Here is a 21,448-nt window from a genome sequence, read left to right as displayed (position 1 = left end):
GAAACCAGAACAATAGATGAAACCAGAACAATAGATGAAACCAGAACGATGGATGAAACCAGAACAATAGATGAAACCAAACCAGAACAATAGATAAAACCAAACCAGAACAATAGATGAAACCAGAACAATAGATGAAACCAAACCAGAACAATAGATGAAACCAGAACAATAGGTGAAACCAGAACAATAGGTGAAACCAAACCAGAACAATAGATGAAACCAGAACAGTAGGTGAAAACAGAACAATAGATGAAACCAGAACAATAGGTGAAACAGAACAATAGATGAAACCAGAACAATAGGTGAAACCAGAACAATAGATGAAACCAGAACAATAGATGAAACCAGAACAATAGGTGAAACCAGAACAATAGATGAAACCAGAACAATAGGTGAAACCAGAACAATAGATGAAACCAGAACAATAGGTGAAACTAGAACAATAGATGAACTAATACCAGGTATCGAATACTAATACCAGGTATCGAGTACTAATACCAGGTATCGAATACTAATACCAGGTATCGAATACTAATACCAGGTATCGAGTACTAATACCAGGTATCGAATACTAATACCAGGTATCGAATGCTAATACCAGGTATCGAGTACTAATACCAGGTATCGAGTACTAATACCAGGTATCGAGTACCAATACCAGGTATCGAGTACTAATACCAGGTATCGAGTACCAATACCAGGTATTGAGTACCAATACCAGGTATTGAATACTAATACCCAGTTAAAACACAAGATTATCATCAACAGAGCTGGACGAAATATGTTGTTATTAAATTACTGACCAGAACAATAGGTGAAACCAGAACAATAGGTGAAAACCAGAACAATAGATGAAACCAGAACGATGGATGAAACCAGAACAATAGGTGAAACCAGAACAATAGGTGAAACCAGAACAATAGATGAAACCAGAACAATAGATGAAACCAAACCAGAACAATAGATGAAACCAGAACAATAGGTGAAACCAGAACAATAGATGAAACCAGAAGAATAGGTGAAACCAAACCAGAACAATAGATGAAACCAGAACAATAGGTGAAACCAGAACAATAGATGAAACCAGAAGAATAGGTGAAACCAGAACAATAGGTGAAACCAGAACAATAGATGAAACCAGAACAATAGGTGAAACCAGAACAATAGATGAAACCAGAAGAATAGGTGAAACCAGAACAATAGGTGAAACCAGAACAATAGATGAAACCAGAACAATAGGTGAAACCAGAACAATAGATGAAACCAGAAGAATAGGTGAAACCAGAACAATAGGTGAAACCAGAACAATAGATGAAACCAGAACAATAGGTGAAACCAGAACAATAGGTGAAACCAAACCAGAACAATAGATGAAACCAGAACAATAGGTGAAACCAGAACAATAGGTGAAACCAGAACAATAGGTGAAACCAGAACAATAGGTGAAACCAAACCAGAACAATAGATGAAACCAGAACAATAGGTGAAACCAGAACAATAGATGAAACCAGAAGAATAGGTGAAACCAGAACAATAGGTGAAACCAGAACAATAGATGAAACCAGAACAATAGGTGAAACCAGAACAATAGATGAAACCAGAAGAATAGGTGAAACCAGAACAATAGGTGAAACCAGAACAATAGATGAAACCAGAACAATAGGTGAAACCAGAACAATAGATGAAACCAGAACAATAGGTGAAACCAGAACAATAGATGAAACCAGAACAATAGGTGAAACCAGAACAATAGGTGAAACCAGAGAGATGCAGAGAAAAGTTCTCGAAGCAGTGAAACAAACCGTCTTCTTCTTCTTCTACCCGAATGTCAAGTCAAGCAGTCGACTGCAGGCTTACAATGATGTGAGAGTCTTGCTCCTCCTTCTTCTCCTCTTGCTCCTCCTCCTGCTCCTCCTCCTCCTCCACCCGCCCTGATCTCAGTAAAGAGGAAGTTGTGGTGAGTCCTGCTGATTGTTCCTTCAGTCAGACTGTCAGTGCAGAGAGTCGGTACGGCCAACGGACCGGAGGAACACGTCTTTATCCCTCCGTCAGCTGCTCCTCCATCAGCTCCTCCATCAGCTCCTCCTTCAGCTCCTCCATCAGCTCCTCCATCAGCTCCTCCTTCAGCTCCTCCATCAGCTCCTCCTTCAGCTCCTCGTCAGCTCCTCCATCAGCTCCTCCATCAGCTCCTCCTTCAGCTCCTCCATCAGCTCCTCCTTCAGCTCCTCCTTCAGCTCCTCCATCAGCTCCTCCATCAGTTCCTCCATCAGCTCCTCCTTCAGCTCCTCCATCAGCTCCTCCTTCAGCTCCTCCTTCAGCTCCTCCATCAGCTCCTCCATCAGTTCCTCCATCAGCTCCTCCTTCAGCTCCTCCTTCAGCTCCTCCTTCAGCTCCTCCTTCAGCTCCTCCGTCAGTTGCTCCGTCAGCTGCTCCTCCGTCATGGCTCCATCCGTACTCCTCCTCCTCGGCCTGCTGAGCTCCTCCGGCTCGCTGCCTCCTCCACGCACCTCCTTCCTCCTCAGTGAGTCCAACACATTTCTTGTGGCTCATCGGTGAGTTTGTATTGTTTGTGTCTCCTGGTGCATTCTGGGTAGACGAATGTCTCCTAACTGGCCTCTTCCTTCTTTACAACACATTGGTGTTTTATTCTGTGGTTTATTACTTTTTTCATTATTATTTATTTATTATTTGTCTGTTTATATTGTCTAAAATATTCATGAAAGATGTATGTTCAATATTGTATTATTTAAATATGACAAACTAGATATTTATTCACTCCGTATTTTAATGGATCTTTGTGCGTTGCTGCACATGGTTTGGTCACATGGTTTGGTCACATGGTTTGGTCACATGGTTTGGTCACATGGTTTGGTCACATGGCTTCCATGATGTTTGTTTAAGAGTCTGTGCTATTATAGTCAGACCTTCCGACTCAGCTGGTTAGCTTAGCTTAGCAGAAAGACTGGAAACAGCTAGCTTAGCACAAAGACTTGAAACAGCTAGCTTAGCTTAGCACAAAGACTGGAAACAGCTAGCTTAGCACAAAGACTTGAAACAGCTAGCTTAGCTTAGCACAAAGACTGGAAACAGCTAGCTTAGCACAAAGACTCGAAACAGCTTGCTTAGCATAAATACTGGAAACAGCTAGCTTAGTTTGGCATTAAGAGGGGAACATCCCACAATAACCTCGTAGGAAGTGAGTTCCAGTCTTATGTAGCTTTAATACTACATATGAATATGAATATAAAATATGAACTGATGTTTCAATGTGAACAAACAGATCTGATTGGACGATAAAGTAACAAAATTCATCAGATAAACGTAGTGCAGTAAAAAGTATGAAAGTGACAATATGACGATGTAGTGGAGTAGTAGTATTACTACACCAGTCAGAAGTACTAGTACCTCTGAACTGTACTAAGCTTCCTTGTGTGTTGTAAAGCGTCTTCTTGTGAAACTGAGCTCAAAGGTCGCCACTTCCTGTTCCCTCGTTGCATCACCGGCGTGCGGTGGAACCGAGACGCGCCGTCTGAGACGTGGGCTGAAGTGAGACCCGGCTGCAGTCTGGGTGTCATGGCAACGAGTTCCCCAAGGTTCCATCCTGGGTCCTCTTTTACCCAGACGACACCCACCTGTACACGTGAAGCGACTTCAGTCCTGTAGTCTGAATAAAATAAACCTCCTCAGATACATATATAATATATAATATAGATTACTGCCTGGGACCCAGCTGGAGACACGTCTGTCTTTGGTCTCTGTTCTGAGCTGCGATGCCTTCACTTGTCCCGGTCGTGCTGTTGTTTGTGCTCCTTGCTGCAGCCTTTGGTCTCTGGTTGGTGGACTGGGGCCGGACTCGCCCTCACGGGTTCGGCCCCCCGTCGGCGGTACAGGGGGAACCGGTTCAGGCAGAACTCTCCGTGTGTGAATCAATCTGTGTTTCTGCCTGCGTTCTTATTTCAAACTCTCGTCTCTGCTCGGATTCTGTGATCAGAGGCCGTTTCTCTGCAGCTCAGAACCACATCCTCTCCAGACCTGAACCACGTAGTGGGGCTCATAAACAGGAAGTGACTGTTCACATGTTCCCCTCCAGACTCTCCCAACAGACCCCTGGTCCTCTTCAGCCCCCCCGACCTCCACAACACCACCACCCTGCTGCTCAGCACCGACGGGTCCACCCTGTACGTGGGGGCGCGGGACGCCGTGCTCTCATTGGACGTCAGTCAGAGTGATGTCATCAGGCTGAAGAAGAAGGTGAGCCGCAGTTAAAGCTACTCAAACTCCCATCATGCTTTGAGTTTAGGTGAGTTTGATTTATTATTGATTTATGAAGTCTTTCATTAAGTCTGTCTGTCTGTATCTTTGTCTGTCTGTCTGTCTGTCTGTGTGTCTGTCTGTCTGCCTGTCTGTCTGCCTGTCTGTCTGTCTGCCTGTCTGTCTGCCTGTCTGTCCTCCAGGTGGAGTGGCGTCCATCCCAGAGTGAGATAAACAGCTGTCAGAGTAAAGGAAAAAATGCAGCGGTAATTATGAACACGCCCCTTTAGCTCACCTGTCTGTCACCCCACTCACCTGTCTGTCACCCCACTCACCTGTCTGTCACACCACCTGTCTGTCTGTCTGCAGGTCGACTGTCCCAACTTTGTGAACGTGGTGCAGATGATGAACTCCACCCATCTCTACGTCTGTGGCAGCTTCGCCTACAGCCCCAAAGATGCCTTCATCGTACGTCACATGATCATCTGAATTAAATACTTCATAATGTCCTTTATGATAATATAGCAATCACAAAAGTAAAACTGCATATATATGTATACATATGTATATATATGTATATATATATATACATATATATACATACATATATATGTATATATATATATATATATATATATATATATGTATACATATATATATGTATACATATATATATGTATGTATATATATTTATATATATATACCGTATATATATAATATATATATATATATATATATATATATGGTAAATGGACCTGTACTAAAGATCTTTTCTAGTCTTCCGACCACTCAAAGCACATTTAACACATCATGACAATATTCACACATTCACACACTGATGGGAGGAGCTAAGGTCCCACCTGTCCATCAGGACTAACTAACATTCACAGACTGAAGGGAGGAGCTAAGGTCCCACCTGTCCATCAGGACTAACTAACATTCACACACTGATGGGAGGAGCTAAGGTCCCACCTGTCCATCAGGACTAACTAACATTCACAGACTGAAGGGAGGAGCTAAGGTCCCACCTGTCCATCAGGACTAACTAACATTCACAGACTGATGGGAGGAGCTAAGGTCCCACATGTCCATCAGGACTAACTAACATTCACAGACTGATGGGAGGAGCTAAGGTCCCACATGTCCATCAGGACTAACTAACATTCACAGACTGATGGGAGGAGCTAAGGTCCCACATGTCCATCAGGACTAACTAACATTCACAGACTGATGGGAGGAGCTACGGTCCCACCTGTCCATCAGGACTAACTAACATTCACAGACTGATGGGAGGAGCTACGGTCCCACATGTCCATCAGGACTAACTAACATTCACACACTGATGGGAGGAGCTAAGGTCCCACCTGTCCATCAGGACTAACTAACATTCACAGACTGATGGGAGGAGCTACGGTCCCACCTGTCCATCAGGACTAACTAACATTCACAGACTGATGGGAGGAGCTACGGTCCCACCTGTCCATCAGGACTAACTAACATTCACCCATTCACACACCGTAGAACCGCTACGGGAGACATTTAGGACACACGGACATAGACTAGCGGAGCCGGGGATCGACCCCACGACCCCAGAGTCCTGGTTGCGTCCTCCAGTTGAAGTCTGTTGTTTGTCTCCTTCAGGACGCAGAAAGCTTCCGGATGGAGCGGAGTGCCGAGGCCAAAGATAAAGCTCGCTGCCCGCACAGCCCGGTCCAGAAGAGCACGGCCATCAGCGTCGGTCAGATGCCCCGCCCCCCCCCGGTCACGTGACCGCGAGTCATAACCAATATGTCCAATACGTTGCTTTACGTGAGCTCACGTGTTCGTGTCGGCCTGCAGACGGCGAGCTGTTCACCGCCACGACCACCGACTTCAGGGGAGTCAAACCTCAGATCTCTCGACACTTCAGCAAAGATGGCCGCCAGGACGTCAGCCAGGACTCGTCTGTCCGCCTGCTGGAGGGTGAGTGAGGATCCACCAGGTCCTCAAACGTCTCAGACAGCTTCTCATTTCTTTCTTTATCCTTAAATGTCTCACAAGTTCCTGATCCTGATCTACCTCTTTTAGATCTCTTAGACCCTCAGACCTCTCAGACCTCTTAGATCTCTTAGACCCTCAGACCTCTCAGACCTCTTAGATCTCTTAGACCCTCAGACCTCTTAGATCTCTTAGATCTCTTAGACCCTCAGACCTCTTAGATCTCTTTTAGACCTCTTAGACCCTCAGACCTCTCAGACCTCTTTCAGACCCTCAGCCTCTGACTTCCTGTATTTCAGAGCCGATGTTTGTGGGCTCGTCATCCGACCCGTCGGAGAGGAAGCTCTACTTCTTCTTTACTGAAGTCGGGAAAGAGTTCAGCTTCATGGACGAGGTGCAGATCGCTAGAGTGGCCCAAGTCTGCAAGGTGAGGGAGATGAAGATGAAGATGATGATGATGGTGGTGGTGATGATGGTGATGGTGATGATGGTGATGGTGATGATGATGGTGCCCCCCAGGACGACGTGGGTGGCCAGAGGACTCTGCAGAACAAGTGGACCTCCTTCTCCAAAGCCCCTCTGCTCTGCCAGGTCCCCAAACAGCTTCCCTTCAACGTCGTCCAGGACGTGTTCACCCTCCGGCCACCAGAGGGCGGCAAAGCCTCTGAGATGCTGTTCTACGGCGTCTTCACGTCTCAATGGTAGGAGGACTTCATGAGAAGACACGCCCACACATGTGACAGACCTTTTATTAAAGCCTATGAACCTTGTTTTACCACCGCTTCACGAGCCCGTTCCCTTTAGAGCCCGATGGGGGACTCGAAGGACCCTCAGGGAGCGCAGACCGCTATCAAGGACACGCCCCTTTCACCATAACGAGTTCATCTGCCTCGAGATTCAGATGCAACATCACTTATTAGCTTCTTCTTTGGCCCCGCCCCTCTACCAACGCTCCTTTAAGTAGTTCTTCAGCAGTGATGCTGCAAACAGACAACAGACAAACAGAGAACAGACAACAGACAGACAGAGAACAGACAAACAGACAAACAGACAACAGACAACAGACAGACAGAGAACAGACAAACAGACAACAGACAAACAGACAAACAGACAAACAGACAAACAGACAGACAGAGAACAGACAGACAACAGACAAACAGAGAACAGACAACAGACAAACAGACAAACAGACAAACAGACAAACAGACAACCGACAAACAGACAACAGACAACAGACAACAGACAACAGACAAACAGACAACAGACAAACAGACAAACAGACAACAGACAAACAGACAAACAGACAAACAGACAAACAGACAACAGACAACCAGACAACAGACAACAGACAAACAGACAAACAGACAAACAGACAACCGACAAACAGACAACAGACAAACAGACAAACAGACAAACAGACAACAGACAACAGACAACAGACAAACAGACAACAGACAAACAGACAAACAGACAACAGACAAACAGACAACAGACAAACAGACAAACAGACAACAGACAAACAGACAAACAGACAACAGACAAACAGACAACAGACAACAGACAACAGACAAACAGACAACAGACAAACAGACAAACAGACAAACAGACAAACAGACAACAGACAAACAGACAAACAGACAACAGACAAACAGACAAACAGACAAACAGACAAACAGACAAACAGAGAACAGACAAACAGAGAACAGACAACAGACAAACAGACAACAGATAACAGACAAACAGACAAACAGACAACAGACAAACAGACAACAGACAAACAGACAAACAGACAGACAAACAGACAAACAGACAAACAGACAAACAGACAAACAAACAGACAACAGACAACAGACAACAGACAACAGACAACAGACAAACAGACAAACAGACAACAGACAACAGACAAACAGACAACAGACAAACAGACAAACAGACAAACAGACAAACAGACAAACAGACAAACAGACAACAGACAAACAGATAACAGACAAACAGATAACAGACAAACAGACAACAGATAAACAGACAACAGACAAACAGACAAACAGACAACAGACAAACAGACAAACAGACAAACAGACAACAGACAAACAGACAAACAGACAACAGAGAACAGACAAACAGAGAACAGACAAACAGAGAACAGACAACAGACAGACAACAGACAGACAAACAGACAAACAGAAAAACAGACAAACAGACAAACATACAACAGACAAACAGATAACAGACAACAGACAACAGACAAACAGACAAACAGACAAACAGACAAACAGACAACAGACAAACAGAGAACAGACAAACAGAGAACAGACAACAGACAGACAACAGACAGACAAACAGACAAACAGAAAAACAGACAAACAGACAAACATACAACAGACAAACAGATAACAGACAACAGACAACAGACAACAGACAAACAGACAACAGACAAACAGACAAACAGACAAACAGACAACAGACAACAGACAACAGACAACAGACAAACAGACAAACAGACAAACAGACAACAGACAACAGACAACAGACAAACAGACAGACAAACAGACAAACAGACAAACAAACAGACAACAGACAAACAGACAACAGACAAACCGATAACAGACAAACAGACAAACAGACAACAGACAAACAGATAACAGACTAACAGACAACAGACAAACAGACAAACAGACAAACAGACAAACAGACAACAGACAAACAGACAAACAGACAAACAGAGAACAGACAACAGACAGACAACAGACAGACAACAGACAAACAGACAAACAGACAAACAGACAAACAGACAACAGACAAACAGACAAACAGACAAACAGACAAACAAACAGACAACAGACAACAGACAACAGACAAACAGACAAACAGACAAACAGATAACAGACAAACAGACAAACAGACAAACAGATAACAGATAACAGACAAACAGACAAACAGACAAACAGACAAACAGATAACAGACAACAGACAACAGACAAACAGACAAACAGACAACAGACAAACAGACAACAGACAACAGACACACAGACAACAGACAAACAGACAACAGACAACAGACAAACAGACAACAGACAACAGACCAACAGACCAACAGACAAACAGACAACAGACAACAGACAACAGACAACAGACAAACAGACAACAGACAAACAGACAACAGACAAACAGACAAACAGACAACAGACAACAGACAAACAGACAAACAGACAACAGACAACAGACAACAGACAAACAGACAACAGACAACAGACAAACAGACAAACAGACAAACAGACAACAGACAACAGACAAACAGACAAACAGACAACAGGCAAACAGACAAACAGACAACAGACAAACAGACAAACAGACAAACAGAGAACAGACAACAGACAGACAACAGACAAACAGACAAACAGACAACAGACAAACAGACAACAGACAAACAGACAGACAGACAGACAGACAGACAAACAGACAAACAGACAAACAAACAGACAAACAGACAACAGACAACAGACAACAGACAACAGACAAACAGACAAACAGACAACAGACAACAGACAAACAGACAAACAGACAAACAGACAACAGACAACAGACAACAGACAAACAGACAAACAGACAAACAAACAGACAACAGACAAACAGATAACAGACAAACAGACAACAGACAACAGACAACAGACAAACAGACAACAGACAAACAGACAACAGACAAACAGACAACAGACAAACAGACAAACAGACAACAGACAAACAGACAACAGACAACAGACAAACAGACAACAGACAAACAGACAAACAGACAACAGACAAACAGACAAACAGACAACAGACAAACAGACAAACAGACAAACAGACAACAGACAAACAGACAACAGACAAACAGACAAACAAACAGACAAACAGACAAACAGACAACAGACAAACAGACACACAGACAACAGACAAACAGACAAACAGACAAACAGACAAACAGAGAACAGACAAACAGAGAACAGACAAACAGACAAACAGACAACAGACAAACAGACAAACAGACAAACAGACAAACAGACAAACAGAGAACAGACAAACAGACAACAGACAAACAGACAAACAGACAAACAGAGAACAGACAAACAGACAACAGACAAACAGACAAACAGACAACAGACAAACAGACAAACAGATAACAGACAAACAGACAACAGACAACAGACAAACAGACAACAGACAAACAGACAAACAGACAGACAGACAGACAGACAGACAGACAGACAGACAGACAGACAAACAGACAAACAGACAACAGACAAACAGACAAACAGACAAACAGACAAACAGAGAACAGACAAACAGACAAACAGACAGACAGACAGACAGACAACAGACAAACAGACAAACAGATAACAGACAAACAGACAACAGACAACAGACAAACAGACAACAGACAAACAGACAAACAGACAGACAGACAGACAGACAGACAAACAGACAAACAGATAACAGACAAACAGACAACAGACAACAGACAACAGACAAACAGACAACAGACAAACAGACAGACAGACAGACAGACAGACAGACAAACAGACAAACAGACAACAGACAAACAGACAAACAGACAAACAGACAAACAGACAAACAGACAACAGACAAACAGACAAACAGACAACAGACAAACAGACAAACAGACAACAGAGAACAGACAAACAGAGAACAGACAAACAGAGAACAGACAACAGACAGACAACAGACAGACAAACAGACAAACAGACAAACAGACAAACAGACAAACATACAACAGACAAACAGATAACAGACAACAGACAACAGACAAACAGACAAACAGACAACAGACAACAGACAACAGACAACAGACAAACAGACAGACAAACAGACAAACAGACAAACAAACAGACAACAGACAAACAGACAAACAGATAACAGACAAACCGATAACAGACAAACAGACAAACAGACAACAGACAACAGACAAACAGATAACAGACTAACAGACAACAGACAACAGACAAACAGACAACAGACAAACAGACAAACAGACAAACAGACAACAGACAAACAGACAAACAGACAAACAGAGAACAGACAACAGACAGACAACAGACAGACAACAGACAAACAGACAAACAGACAAACAGACAGACAAACAGACAAACAGACAAACAGACAAACAAACAGACAACAGACAACAGACAACAGACAAACAGACAAACAGATAACAGACAAACAGACAAACAGACAAACAGACAACAGACAACAGACAAACAGACAAACAGACAAACAGACAAACAGATAACAGACAACAGACAACAGACAACAGACAAACAGACAAACAGACAACAGACAAACAGACAACAGACAACAGACAACAGACACACAGACAACAGACAAACAGACAACAGACAACAGACAAACAGACAACAGACCAACAGACCAACAGACAACAGACAACAGACAAACAGACAACAGACAAACAGACAACAGACAAACAGACAAACAGACAAACAGACAAACAGACAACAGACAACAGACAAACAGACAAACAGACAACAGGCAAACAGACAAACAGACAACAGACAAACAGACAAACAGAGAACAGACAACAGACAGACAACAGACAAACAGACAAACAGACAAACAGACAACAGACAAACAGACAACAGACAACAGACAAACAGACAAACAGACAACAGACAAACAGACAACAGACAAACAGACAACAGACAAACAGACAAACAGACAAACAGACAAACAGACAACAGACAAAAAGACAAACAGACAAACAGACAAACAGAGAACAGACAACAGACAGACAACAGACAAACAGACAAACAGACAAACAGACAAACAAACAGACAAACAGACAACAGACAACAGACAACAGACAAACAGACAAACAGACAAACAGACAACAGACAAACAGACAAACAGACAACAGACAACAGACAAACAGACAAACAGACAAACAGACAAACAGACAACAGACAACAGACAACAGACAAACAGACAAACAGACAAACAGATAACAGACAAACAGACAACAGACAACAGACAACAGACAAACAGACAAACAGACAAACAGACAAACAGACAAACAGAGAACAGACAACAGACAGACAACAGACAAACAGACAAACAGACAAACAGACAACAGACAAACAGACAAACAGACAGACAAACAGACAAACAGACAAACAGACAAACAGACAAACAAACAGACAAACAGACAACAGACAACAGACAACAGACAAACAGACAAACAGACAAACAGACAACAGACAAACAGACAAACAGACAACAGACAACAGACAAACAGACAAACAGACAAACAGACAAACAGATAACAGACAACAGACAACAGACAAACAGACAAACAGACAAACAGACAAACAAACAGACAACAGACAAACAGATAACAGACAAACAGACAACAGACAACAGACAACAGACAAACAGACAAACAGACAAACAGACAAACAGACAAACAGACAACAGACAAACAGACAACAGACAAACAGACAAACAGACAACAGACAAACAGACAAACAGACAACAGACAAACAGACAACAGACAACAGACAAACAGACAACAGACAAACAGACAAACAGACAACAGACAAACAGACAAACAGACAAACAGACAACAGACAAACAGACAAACAGACAAACAGACAACAGACAACAGACAAACAGACAAACAAACAGACAAACAGACAAACAGACAACAGACAAACAGACACACAGACAACAGACAAACAGACAAACAGACAAACAGACAAACAGACAAACAGACAAACAGAGAACAGACAAACAGAGAACAGACAAACAGACAAACAGACAACAGACAAACAGACAAACAGACAAACAGACAAACAGACAAACAGACAAACAGAGAACAGACAACAGACAAACAGACAAACAGACAACAGACAAACAGACAAACAGACAAACAGACAAACAGACAAACAGACAAACAGAGAACAGACAAACAGACAACAGACAAACAGACAAACAGACAACAGACAAACAGACAAACAGATAACAGACAAACAGACAACAGACAACAGACAACAGACAAACAGACAACAGACAAACAGACAAACAGACAGACAGACAGACAGACAGACAGACAGACAGACAGACAGACAAACAGACAAACAGACAAACAGACAAACAGACAAACAGACAACAGACAAACAGACAAACAGAAGCCTTCTCGTAGATTAATCACTGGATATCTCAATGATAAGTGTGATCTCTGGTCCCTTCAGGTCCTCGGGTCCAGGGTCTGCCGTGTGCGTCTTCAAGCTGCAGGACGTCAGGGCAGCGTTCTCCGGGAGCTACAGGACCTTCGACATGGAGACCCACCAGTTGAGTTCCTTACTGGGAAAGGCCTCCAACCTGGGACAGGTGAGGCCACGTTTACTTTTGGTGACACGGTCATTGTTGTTTTATGTTTTATCAAAGTTTCGAAGGAAAATACAAATATATAATAATATAATAACAAAGATGTTATTGTGTGTGAAGATATAATATAACGACATGCAAAAAACGTACTTAAAGTTAAAACCAAGACGTGTTTCTGAACATATTCGAATAGTTTTGTTTGTTTTGTTTCCATTCCAAACCGTTTTCCTCAAAACGATTTTAAAAATGCACTTTTAAAATTCATGTTCTGCTCACAGTGCGGACTGGACAGCGCTTCAGATTTAGAGCTCGCTCAGGTGAAGAAGAGCTTCCTGACCAGCGGCAGCGTCAGAGGTGATCCGATCGTCGTGTCTTCGGGGCACCAGTACAGTCAGGTGGCAGCGATGAGGACGCAGGCGGCCAGTGGAAACCAGTACACCGTCCTGTTCCTTCTGACTGGTGAGACGTTGAGCTACACGCATACAACACATACGACTGTGTCCTGCGTTAAAGATTGTTCATCATCTCTCTCTGACATCCAGAGTCTGGACTGCTCCACAAAGTGGCTTTGTTGGATCGGGGTGCGCAGGTCGTTGAGGAGATTCAGGTGTTCACACAACCACAGCTGGTCAAAAGCATGGTCCTCTCCTCCTCCAAGGTAAAGCCTCCACCTCCATGCTACTGACGGAGTTATTCATCCCTTAAAACTGCGTCTTTAGCTGCATGAGCACATTGTGGGCGATGTGGGCATTTAAATAAATCTGATACGCAAAATGAAATAATAATAGAAATAACTTGCAAAGAGTAAATCAAATTGTGTTTCAAGCACACAATTTAACAGTTAAACATTTAAATGCTCAAGTTAATGCGAGAGATTCTTTTACAAAATTACCACATATACATTTATGATTTTGAGTGACAGGTTTTTACTTTGTGGTTCTGCATTTTCACCACATAGGAACCATATAGTAGCACTGATACACAAATCCAACCAAACACACAACGTAATGATGTGCAAAGGTGAGAGATGCACAGTTCTACATGTAAAACACAGATAAAGTGCAAGACATTTTACAGTTAATATAAGGTAAGGTAGGATGTTTATTGTCATTGTAAAAACATACAATGAAATGAAGTCAGTACAGCAGTAACTCATATACTCAGTTGATTCAAAGGGAGATGAGATGGCTGTGACCGTTCAAAACCTCTCCTGAGTTGATAAAAATCAATAAATCATCATTCTGAATGGACCAAAACATTATTTTTAATGTTCATAGATGTATTTTTGGCACAAGTCTAAAATCAGTCTCTCACTCTCTGTCTGATTACACAGCTGAGCCTCCAAAACACATCTGTACTGATTCATAGACTGATATCAGACACTAAATAAACCACAGAAACCAACAAGACATATACAACAGTGTGTCGTCTGCATAATGACGACTATTGAAATAATTTACGCCACATAACATTAAAAACTGTCGATGAGGCGAACGGATAAAAGAAATCCCACAAACTGAGTGAAGGAAAGACGAAGATAATAATAATCCATTTCATTTATATAGCGCTTTTTAAGATACTCAAAGATACTTTACATGTTACATTATACACCGTAGACACAGCTACGGGGAGCAACGCAGGGTTAAGTGTTTTGCTCAAGGACACATCGAGTAGGGCGGGATTGAACCGCCAACCCCCTGATTGAAAGACGGGCATGCTAACCACTGACCCACAGTCGCCCCGATGAAGATGAAGTGAAGGACGCTTCTTCAGGACGATGTGGTCTGAGTCAACGTAACACTTTGAATGTGTGGGTGCTTCTTAGGGAGTCCTCTACGTGGGGACATCGGAGGGCGTGACCGCTGTACCTGTGGCCAGGTGCTCCATCTACAGAAGCTGCAGCCAGTGTGTTCTGGCCAGAGATCCTCTGTGTGGATGGAGCCGGACCAGCAGCGCCTGCACCAGCGTGGACGCCCGTCACCAGAACATGTGCGTGAAAGTTACCGTTAGCTCTCCAGCCGTCCACCAGTGGGGATTCATTTAGAAGCTCGGGGAATCCAAAAATAGCGTTTTAGATACCAAGTCATTATTTTGACACACTAACTCATTATTTTGAGATAATAAATATCGGACCATCTGCCATATGGTTTCCTGACATTTTGTGAACGAAGTAAATTACAGGAGTCGATCACACGTTGTATGTTTCCTTGTGTAATGTCGGTTTAATTCTCAGGGCTCAAGACCTGAAGGATGGAAATGTGGGAGAACAATGTTGGGGAGAAACCACAACCCCACTGGTCAAAGGTAACATCTTCAGATTTAACTTTTAAGTCTTCTCATTTTTTACTTTTATTCCATCCTCCTCCTGTGTTTTGTTAAAAAGACTAAAGGCCTCACACGAATATTCGTTCAGCCTTTAAGAGCTAAATGCTAACATCTGCCTGTTAGCATGGTGTAATGTTTAGTTCATGTAAGAACCGTTTATCTATTTGTTTGCATTTGTGTTTATTTTGGTGTTATACATGGTGTGTATACTGGGTTGAAGCTATGCATAATAGGACTGCATTTATACAATCAGGTGTGTTAGACCGTCTGCAGGTAGCATAGGGTCTGCAGCTGGCATTGCATATGCAGGTAGCATAGCATCTTTTTTTTGTGACAGAAATAACTCAAACTGTCAAAGTGTTCAACTTTATAGATTAACCAACATTTCCAGTCTTACTGACGCATTCTGATCTTTTGTGTCCGACAGAAGTCAACGTTCTCTTGAACGAAGCAGTGAGGCTTCGGTGTCTGAAACCTTCCAACCTGGCAACTCTGACTTGGACCTCCTCCCGATTCAAAAGCCTGCCGGAGAAGGTCTTCATCCTGTCGGTTGACGGCGGCCTGAGCTTCCTCGCCGCCGCCGCCACATTCGGGAGCTACCGCTGCGAGGCGGAGGAAGGCGGGTACAAGGAAGTAGTCGCGAGCTACGACGTCCAGCAGGTCGCCTCCCCGCGCGCCTTCAGCCCCGTTGCAAAGGAAACCTACGAGGAACTGGTGGCTGCCACGATGCAACCAACAGGAGACCCAGAGGAAGAACTTCAATTCACGACCGATGTAGAACACAAGACTGACCCTGGACTGAAAAACGACCTTCAGGATGATGACCCGGGCATCACCCCGAACCCCGGACGAGACGCCCGGTCCGGGAAGGAGACGCTTGAGGAAACTCGCGTTGAGGAGAAGAGTTTCTACGGCGAGCTGGTCGCCGTGTCCTTGCTCCTGGCCATCTGCGTCCTGGCCCTGACACTCGGAGGCCTCCACGCGTGGCGCCAAAGGAAAGCCGGCCTCAAAATGAGTCGCCTGGTCGGCTCGGAAAGCGCCGGCAAAAATGGCGCGATGGAGAGCATTCCCTCCCTGAGCGGCCCGGAGGACGGCGGTCCCGAGTGCAAGGCGGCGGAGTGACGATGCCAGATATAGACCTGTTATTGAGTCACAGTGGTTAACGTCTGATGTCAGGAAGGTACTCAGCAGGAAGGGACTCAGCAGGAAGGTACTCAGCAGGAAGGGACTCAGCAGGAAGGGACTCAGCAGGAAGGTACTCAGCAGGAAGGGACTCAGCAGGAAGGGACTCAGCAGGAAGGTACTCAGCAGGAAGGGACTCAGCAGGAAGATACTCAGCAGGAAGGTACTCAGCAGGAAGGTACTCAGCAGGAAGGGACTCAGCAGGAAGGTACTCAGCAGGAAGGGACTCAGCAGGAAGGTACTCAGCAGGAAGGGACTCAGCAGGAAGGTACTCAGCAGGAAGGGACTCAGCAGGAAGGTACTCAGCAGGACAGATCAAAGAGTTAAAGATATACAACTTGTACACCAGGCTCACGACCGGTTCCTCTCCGGGTTCCCAACTGACTGCGATTAGGAGTCACAACTTCAATGTAAAAACATATTTATTTCTACATTCAGATCCAGTTTTGAGTTTGTAGTCGTTTTGAGTGTCTTTGAAGTTGTTTCGAGTCTCTTTGAAGTTGGTTTGAGTGTGTTTGAAGTTGTTTTGAGTCTGTTTGAAGTTGTTTTGAGTGTCTTTGAAGTTGTTTTGAGTGTCTTTGAAGTTGTTTTTGTAATTGTTTTGAGTTTCTTTGTGGTCACCAATCAGATTCCTTGCTTGTTTAATCACTGGTTTAATGAGAACTGGTTTAATGAGGACTGGTTTAATGAGAACTGGTTTAATGAGGACTGGTTTAATGAGGACTGGTTTAATGAGGACTGGTTTAATGAGGACTGGAATGTGTACGTTATGTTTAATGGTCAAACACATGTTGAATTAGTTAGACCGATTGAATATTGAACCTGTCTTTGGTTGATATATGTTTTATATTTTATAAACTCATCGTGTCAATGAATGTAAACGAGATGTGAAACCTGCTCTGAGTGTAAGAAGTTAGAACCTTTTTATAATTTATTCATCAGATCTAAGATTCTTTTCTGTTTAATTGTGTTCATTAAACTCTTGTGTCTCAAATTAAAACATGTTGAATATTTATTGTTTACATTTATTTGGAGTCTAAATCACTGCAAATGCTGTCGTGTATGAATTCATCATCTCGGCCATGAATGTAATTCTATTGTCGAGCCTGATCAGCGCCCTGCTGGGCCTGGGGGGTGTGGCCTATCTCTGCTGGCTGCTGGCGGAGAGCCCCGCCTCTAAACTCCTCTGTGACGGCGACGCCTTCAGGACCTCCGGGCAGCAGGAGACTCGGTGCAGGCAGAGCTTGTTCATGCTGAATGTAAGTCTGCCACTGTTCCAGGTCTCTGGTTCTGGTCTCTGGTTCAGGTCTCTGGTTCAGGTCTCTGGTCCAGATCTCTGGTCCAGGTCTCTGGTGGTCTCTGGTGGTCTCTGGTGGTCTCTGATGGTCTCTGATGGTCTCTGGCTATTCAGGTGTGTCTCTACGGACTTCAGGGTACCCTCCTGGTTCTGCTCCTCCTGCAGGTTTGTGTCACCACCACCGTCTCCGTCTTCTCCGTCAGAGCCCTCCGACGCCGCGATGCCTACGCCCCCTTCAAGGTGAGACGCCGTCCACGCTGTATACATATTTATATTTATATATATTATACAGCCACGCTGTACTTAATGTATACATATTTACATATTTATATATATATATTATACAGCCACGCTGTACTTAATGTATACATATTTACATATTTATATATATATATTATACAGCCACGCTGTACTTAATGTATACATATTTACATATTTATATATATATATTATACAGCCACGCTGTACTTAATGTATACATATTTATAGATAGACTTTTAGGGAAACAAACATGGCTGCTTTCCGTCTTTTCATAAAACCAGTTCATTAAACTCAGAATCAGCTGCTTTCATATTTTAAAGTGCTCGTTACAAATTGGACGTTATCCAGGTGCATTGTGGGAAATGTAGGCCCCAGTGTGTTCGGACTGAAAGACTCAGAGGACGTGAACAGTTGAACAGCCGGTGATGAGAGTTTTGGGTTTGACCTTTGACCTCCAGGTGGAGGTCGGCCTGCTGGACAGCGATTGAGTGGGAACCAGCAGTGATACTGATACTGGTACTAGTACTGATACTGGTACTGATACTGGTACTGATACTGGTACTGATACTAGTACTGACACTAGTACTGATACTGGTACTAGTACTGATACTAGTACTGATACTGGTACTAATACTGGTACCGATACTAGTACTGATACTGGTACTGATACTAGTACTGATACTAGTACTGATACTGGTACTGATACTAGTACTGATACTGGTAGTAGTACTGATACTGATACTGATACTAGTACTGATACTGGTACTGATACTGGTACTGATACTGGTACTGATACTAGTACTGACACTAGTACTGATACTGGTACTAGTACTGATACTAGTACTGATACTGGTACTAATACTGGTACCGATACTAGTACCGATACTGGTACTGATACTAGTACTGATACTAGTACTGATACTAGTACTGATACTGGTACTGATACTGGTACTGGTACTAGTACTGATACTAGTACTGATACTGGTAGTAGTACTGATACTGATACTGATACTAGTACTGATACTGGTAGTAGTACTGATACTGATACTGATACTAGTACTGATACTGGTACTGATACTAGTACTGATACTAGTACTGATACTGGTACTGGTACTAGTACTGATACTAGTACTGATACTGGTAGTAGTACTGATACTGATACTGATACTAGTACTGATACTGGTAGTAGTACTGATACTGGTACTGATACTAGTACTGATACTGGTAGTAGTACTGATACTGATACTAGTACTGATACTGGTACTGATACTAGTACTGATACTGGTACTGATACTGGTACTGATACTAGTACTGATACTGGTACTGGTACTGGTACTGGTACTGGTACTGATACTTATACTGCAGTACGACAGCAGAGTACTCTCATGCTGTCATTATACTCGTCAATCATCTAAGGATACTAGGATCACATGAATATATATATATATATATATATATATATATATATATATATATTCATGTGATCCTATATATATATATATATATATATAGGATCACATGAATATATATATATATATATTATCAGGAAACACTCCATAAACTTTCATTGCTATGCAGACGATACTCAATTATATCTATGGATCAAACCAGAGGAGACCAACCAGCTCGCTAAACTTAAAGAATGTCTTAAAGACATAAAAACATGGATGACCTGCAACTTCCTGATGTTAAACTCAGACAAAACTGAAGTTATTTTACTGGCCCTGAACACCTCAGAGATCAATTATCTGGTGATGTGGTTTCTGTAGATGGTATTGCCCTGGCATCCAACACCACTGTAAAGAATCTCTAGTTATCTTTGACCGAGACTTGTCCTGTGAAGCAAATCTCAAGGATTGCATTTTTTCATCTACGTAACATTTCAAAAATCAGACACATCTTGTCTCAAAAAGATGCAGAAAAGCTGGTTCACGTTTTGTTACTTCCAGACTAGATTACTGCAACTCCTTATTATCAGGCTGCTCTAATAAGTCTCTTAAATCCCTCCAGTTGATCCAGAATGCTGCAGCTCGTGTACTCACAAAAACTAAGAAAAGAGATCACATGACTCCTGTATTAGCTGCGCTGCACTGGCTCCCTGTAAAATCAAGAATCACATTTAAAATTCTTCTCCTCACCTACAAAGCCTTGATTGGTGATGCACCATCATATCTTAAGGAGCTTGTAGTACCATATTGCCCCACTAGAGAGCTGCTCACTAAATGCGGGGCTACTTGTGGTTCCTAGAGTCCTAAAAAGTAGGATGGGAGCCAGAGCCTTCAGTTATCAAGCTCCTCTTTTATGGAACCAGCTTCCACTTTCAGTCCGGGAGGCAGACACAGTCACCTCATTTAAGAATAGACTTAAGACTTTCCTCTTTAATAGTGCTTATAGTTAGGGCTGAATCAGGTTTGCCCTGGTCCAGCCCCTTGATATGCTGCTATAGGCTTATAGGCTGCTGGGGGATGTTTTAGGATACACTGAGCACCTCTCTCCTCTTCTCTCTCTCCTTATGGATGAATTTACATCTCTCCATTGCACCTTATTAACTCTGCTTCCTCCCCGGAGTCGTTGTGACTTCACGTCTCATAGGGTCCATTGGACCTGGAGGTGTCTGATGCTGGTGAGCCGGCCTCCCATTGGCCCTGCTGATGCCCCGCCCCCTCCTCTCTACATCCTTCTGTTTCATGGATTGGAGTTCCATTCATACATTGTCATATTCATGTAATGTGTTTATGTAACTCTGTAACTCTG

General features: G+C 43.1%; 1 protein-coding gene across 1 annotated transcript; it reads left to right on the top strand.

Moving 5' to 3' along the window:
* Positions 1-1,953: 1,953 nt before the first annotated feature.
* On the top strand, positions 1,954-18,149 carry LOC117745629 (semaphorin-4A-like). The gene is made up of 14 exons (XM_034554083.1): positions 1,954-2,524; positions 4,094-4,254; positions 4,458-4,520; positions 4,624-4,722; positions 5,896-5,992; positions 6,094-6,216; positions 6,531-6,658; positions 6,751-6,932; positions 13,494-13,632; positions 13,908-14,088; positions 14,172-14,287; positions 15,455-15,618; positions 15,863-15,933; positions 16,382-18,149. Exons 1-14 carry the CDS (start codon positions 2,443-2,445, stop codon positions 17,074-17,076), a joined length of 2,301 nt encoding a protein of 766 aa, XP_034409974.1. The 5' UTR covers positions 1,954-2,442; the 3' UTR covers positions 17,077-18,149.
* Positions 18,150-21,448: the final 3,299 nt, after the last annotated feature.

This window comes from Cyclopterus lumpus, chromosome 16 (assembly GCF_009769545.1).
Source record: "Cyclopterus lumpus isolate fCycLum1 chromosome 16, fCycLum1.pri, whole genome shotgun sequence".
NCBI classification, from domain to species: domain Eukaryota; kingdom Metazoa; phylum Chordata; class Actinopteri; order Perciformes; family Cyclopteridae; genus Cyclopterus; species Cyclopterus lumpus.
Note: the sequence above shows the minus strand (reverse complement) of the source record. Positions and strands in the feature narration are given on the sequence as shown.

Coding starts and splice junctions, on each gene's coding strand:
- LOC117745629 (XM_034554083.1), top strand. CDS start 2,443: ATGGCTCCATCCGTACTCCTCCTCCTCGGCCTGCTGAGCTCCTCCGGC. Junction 4,255..4,457: donor TCATCAGGCTGAAGAAGAAG/GTGAGCCGCAGT, acceptor TCTGTCCTCCAG/GTGGAGTGGCGTCCATCCCA. Junction 14,288..15,454: donor TGGTCCTCTCCTCCTCCAAG/GTAAAGCCTCCA, acceptor GGTGCTTCTTAG/GGAGTCCTCTACGTGGGGAC.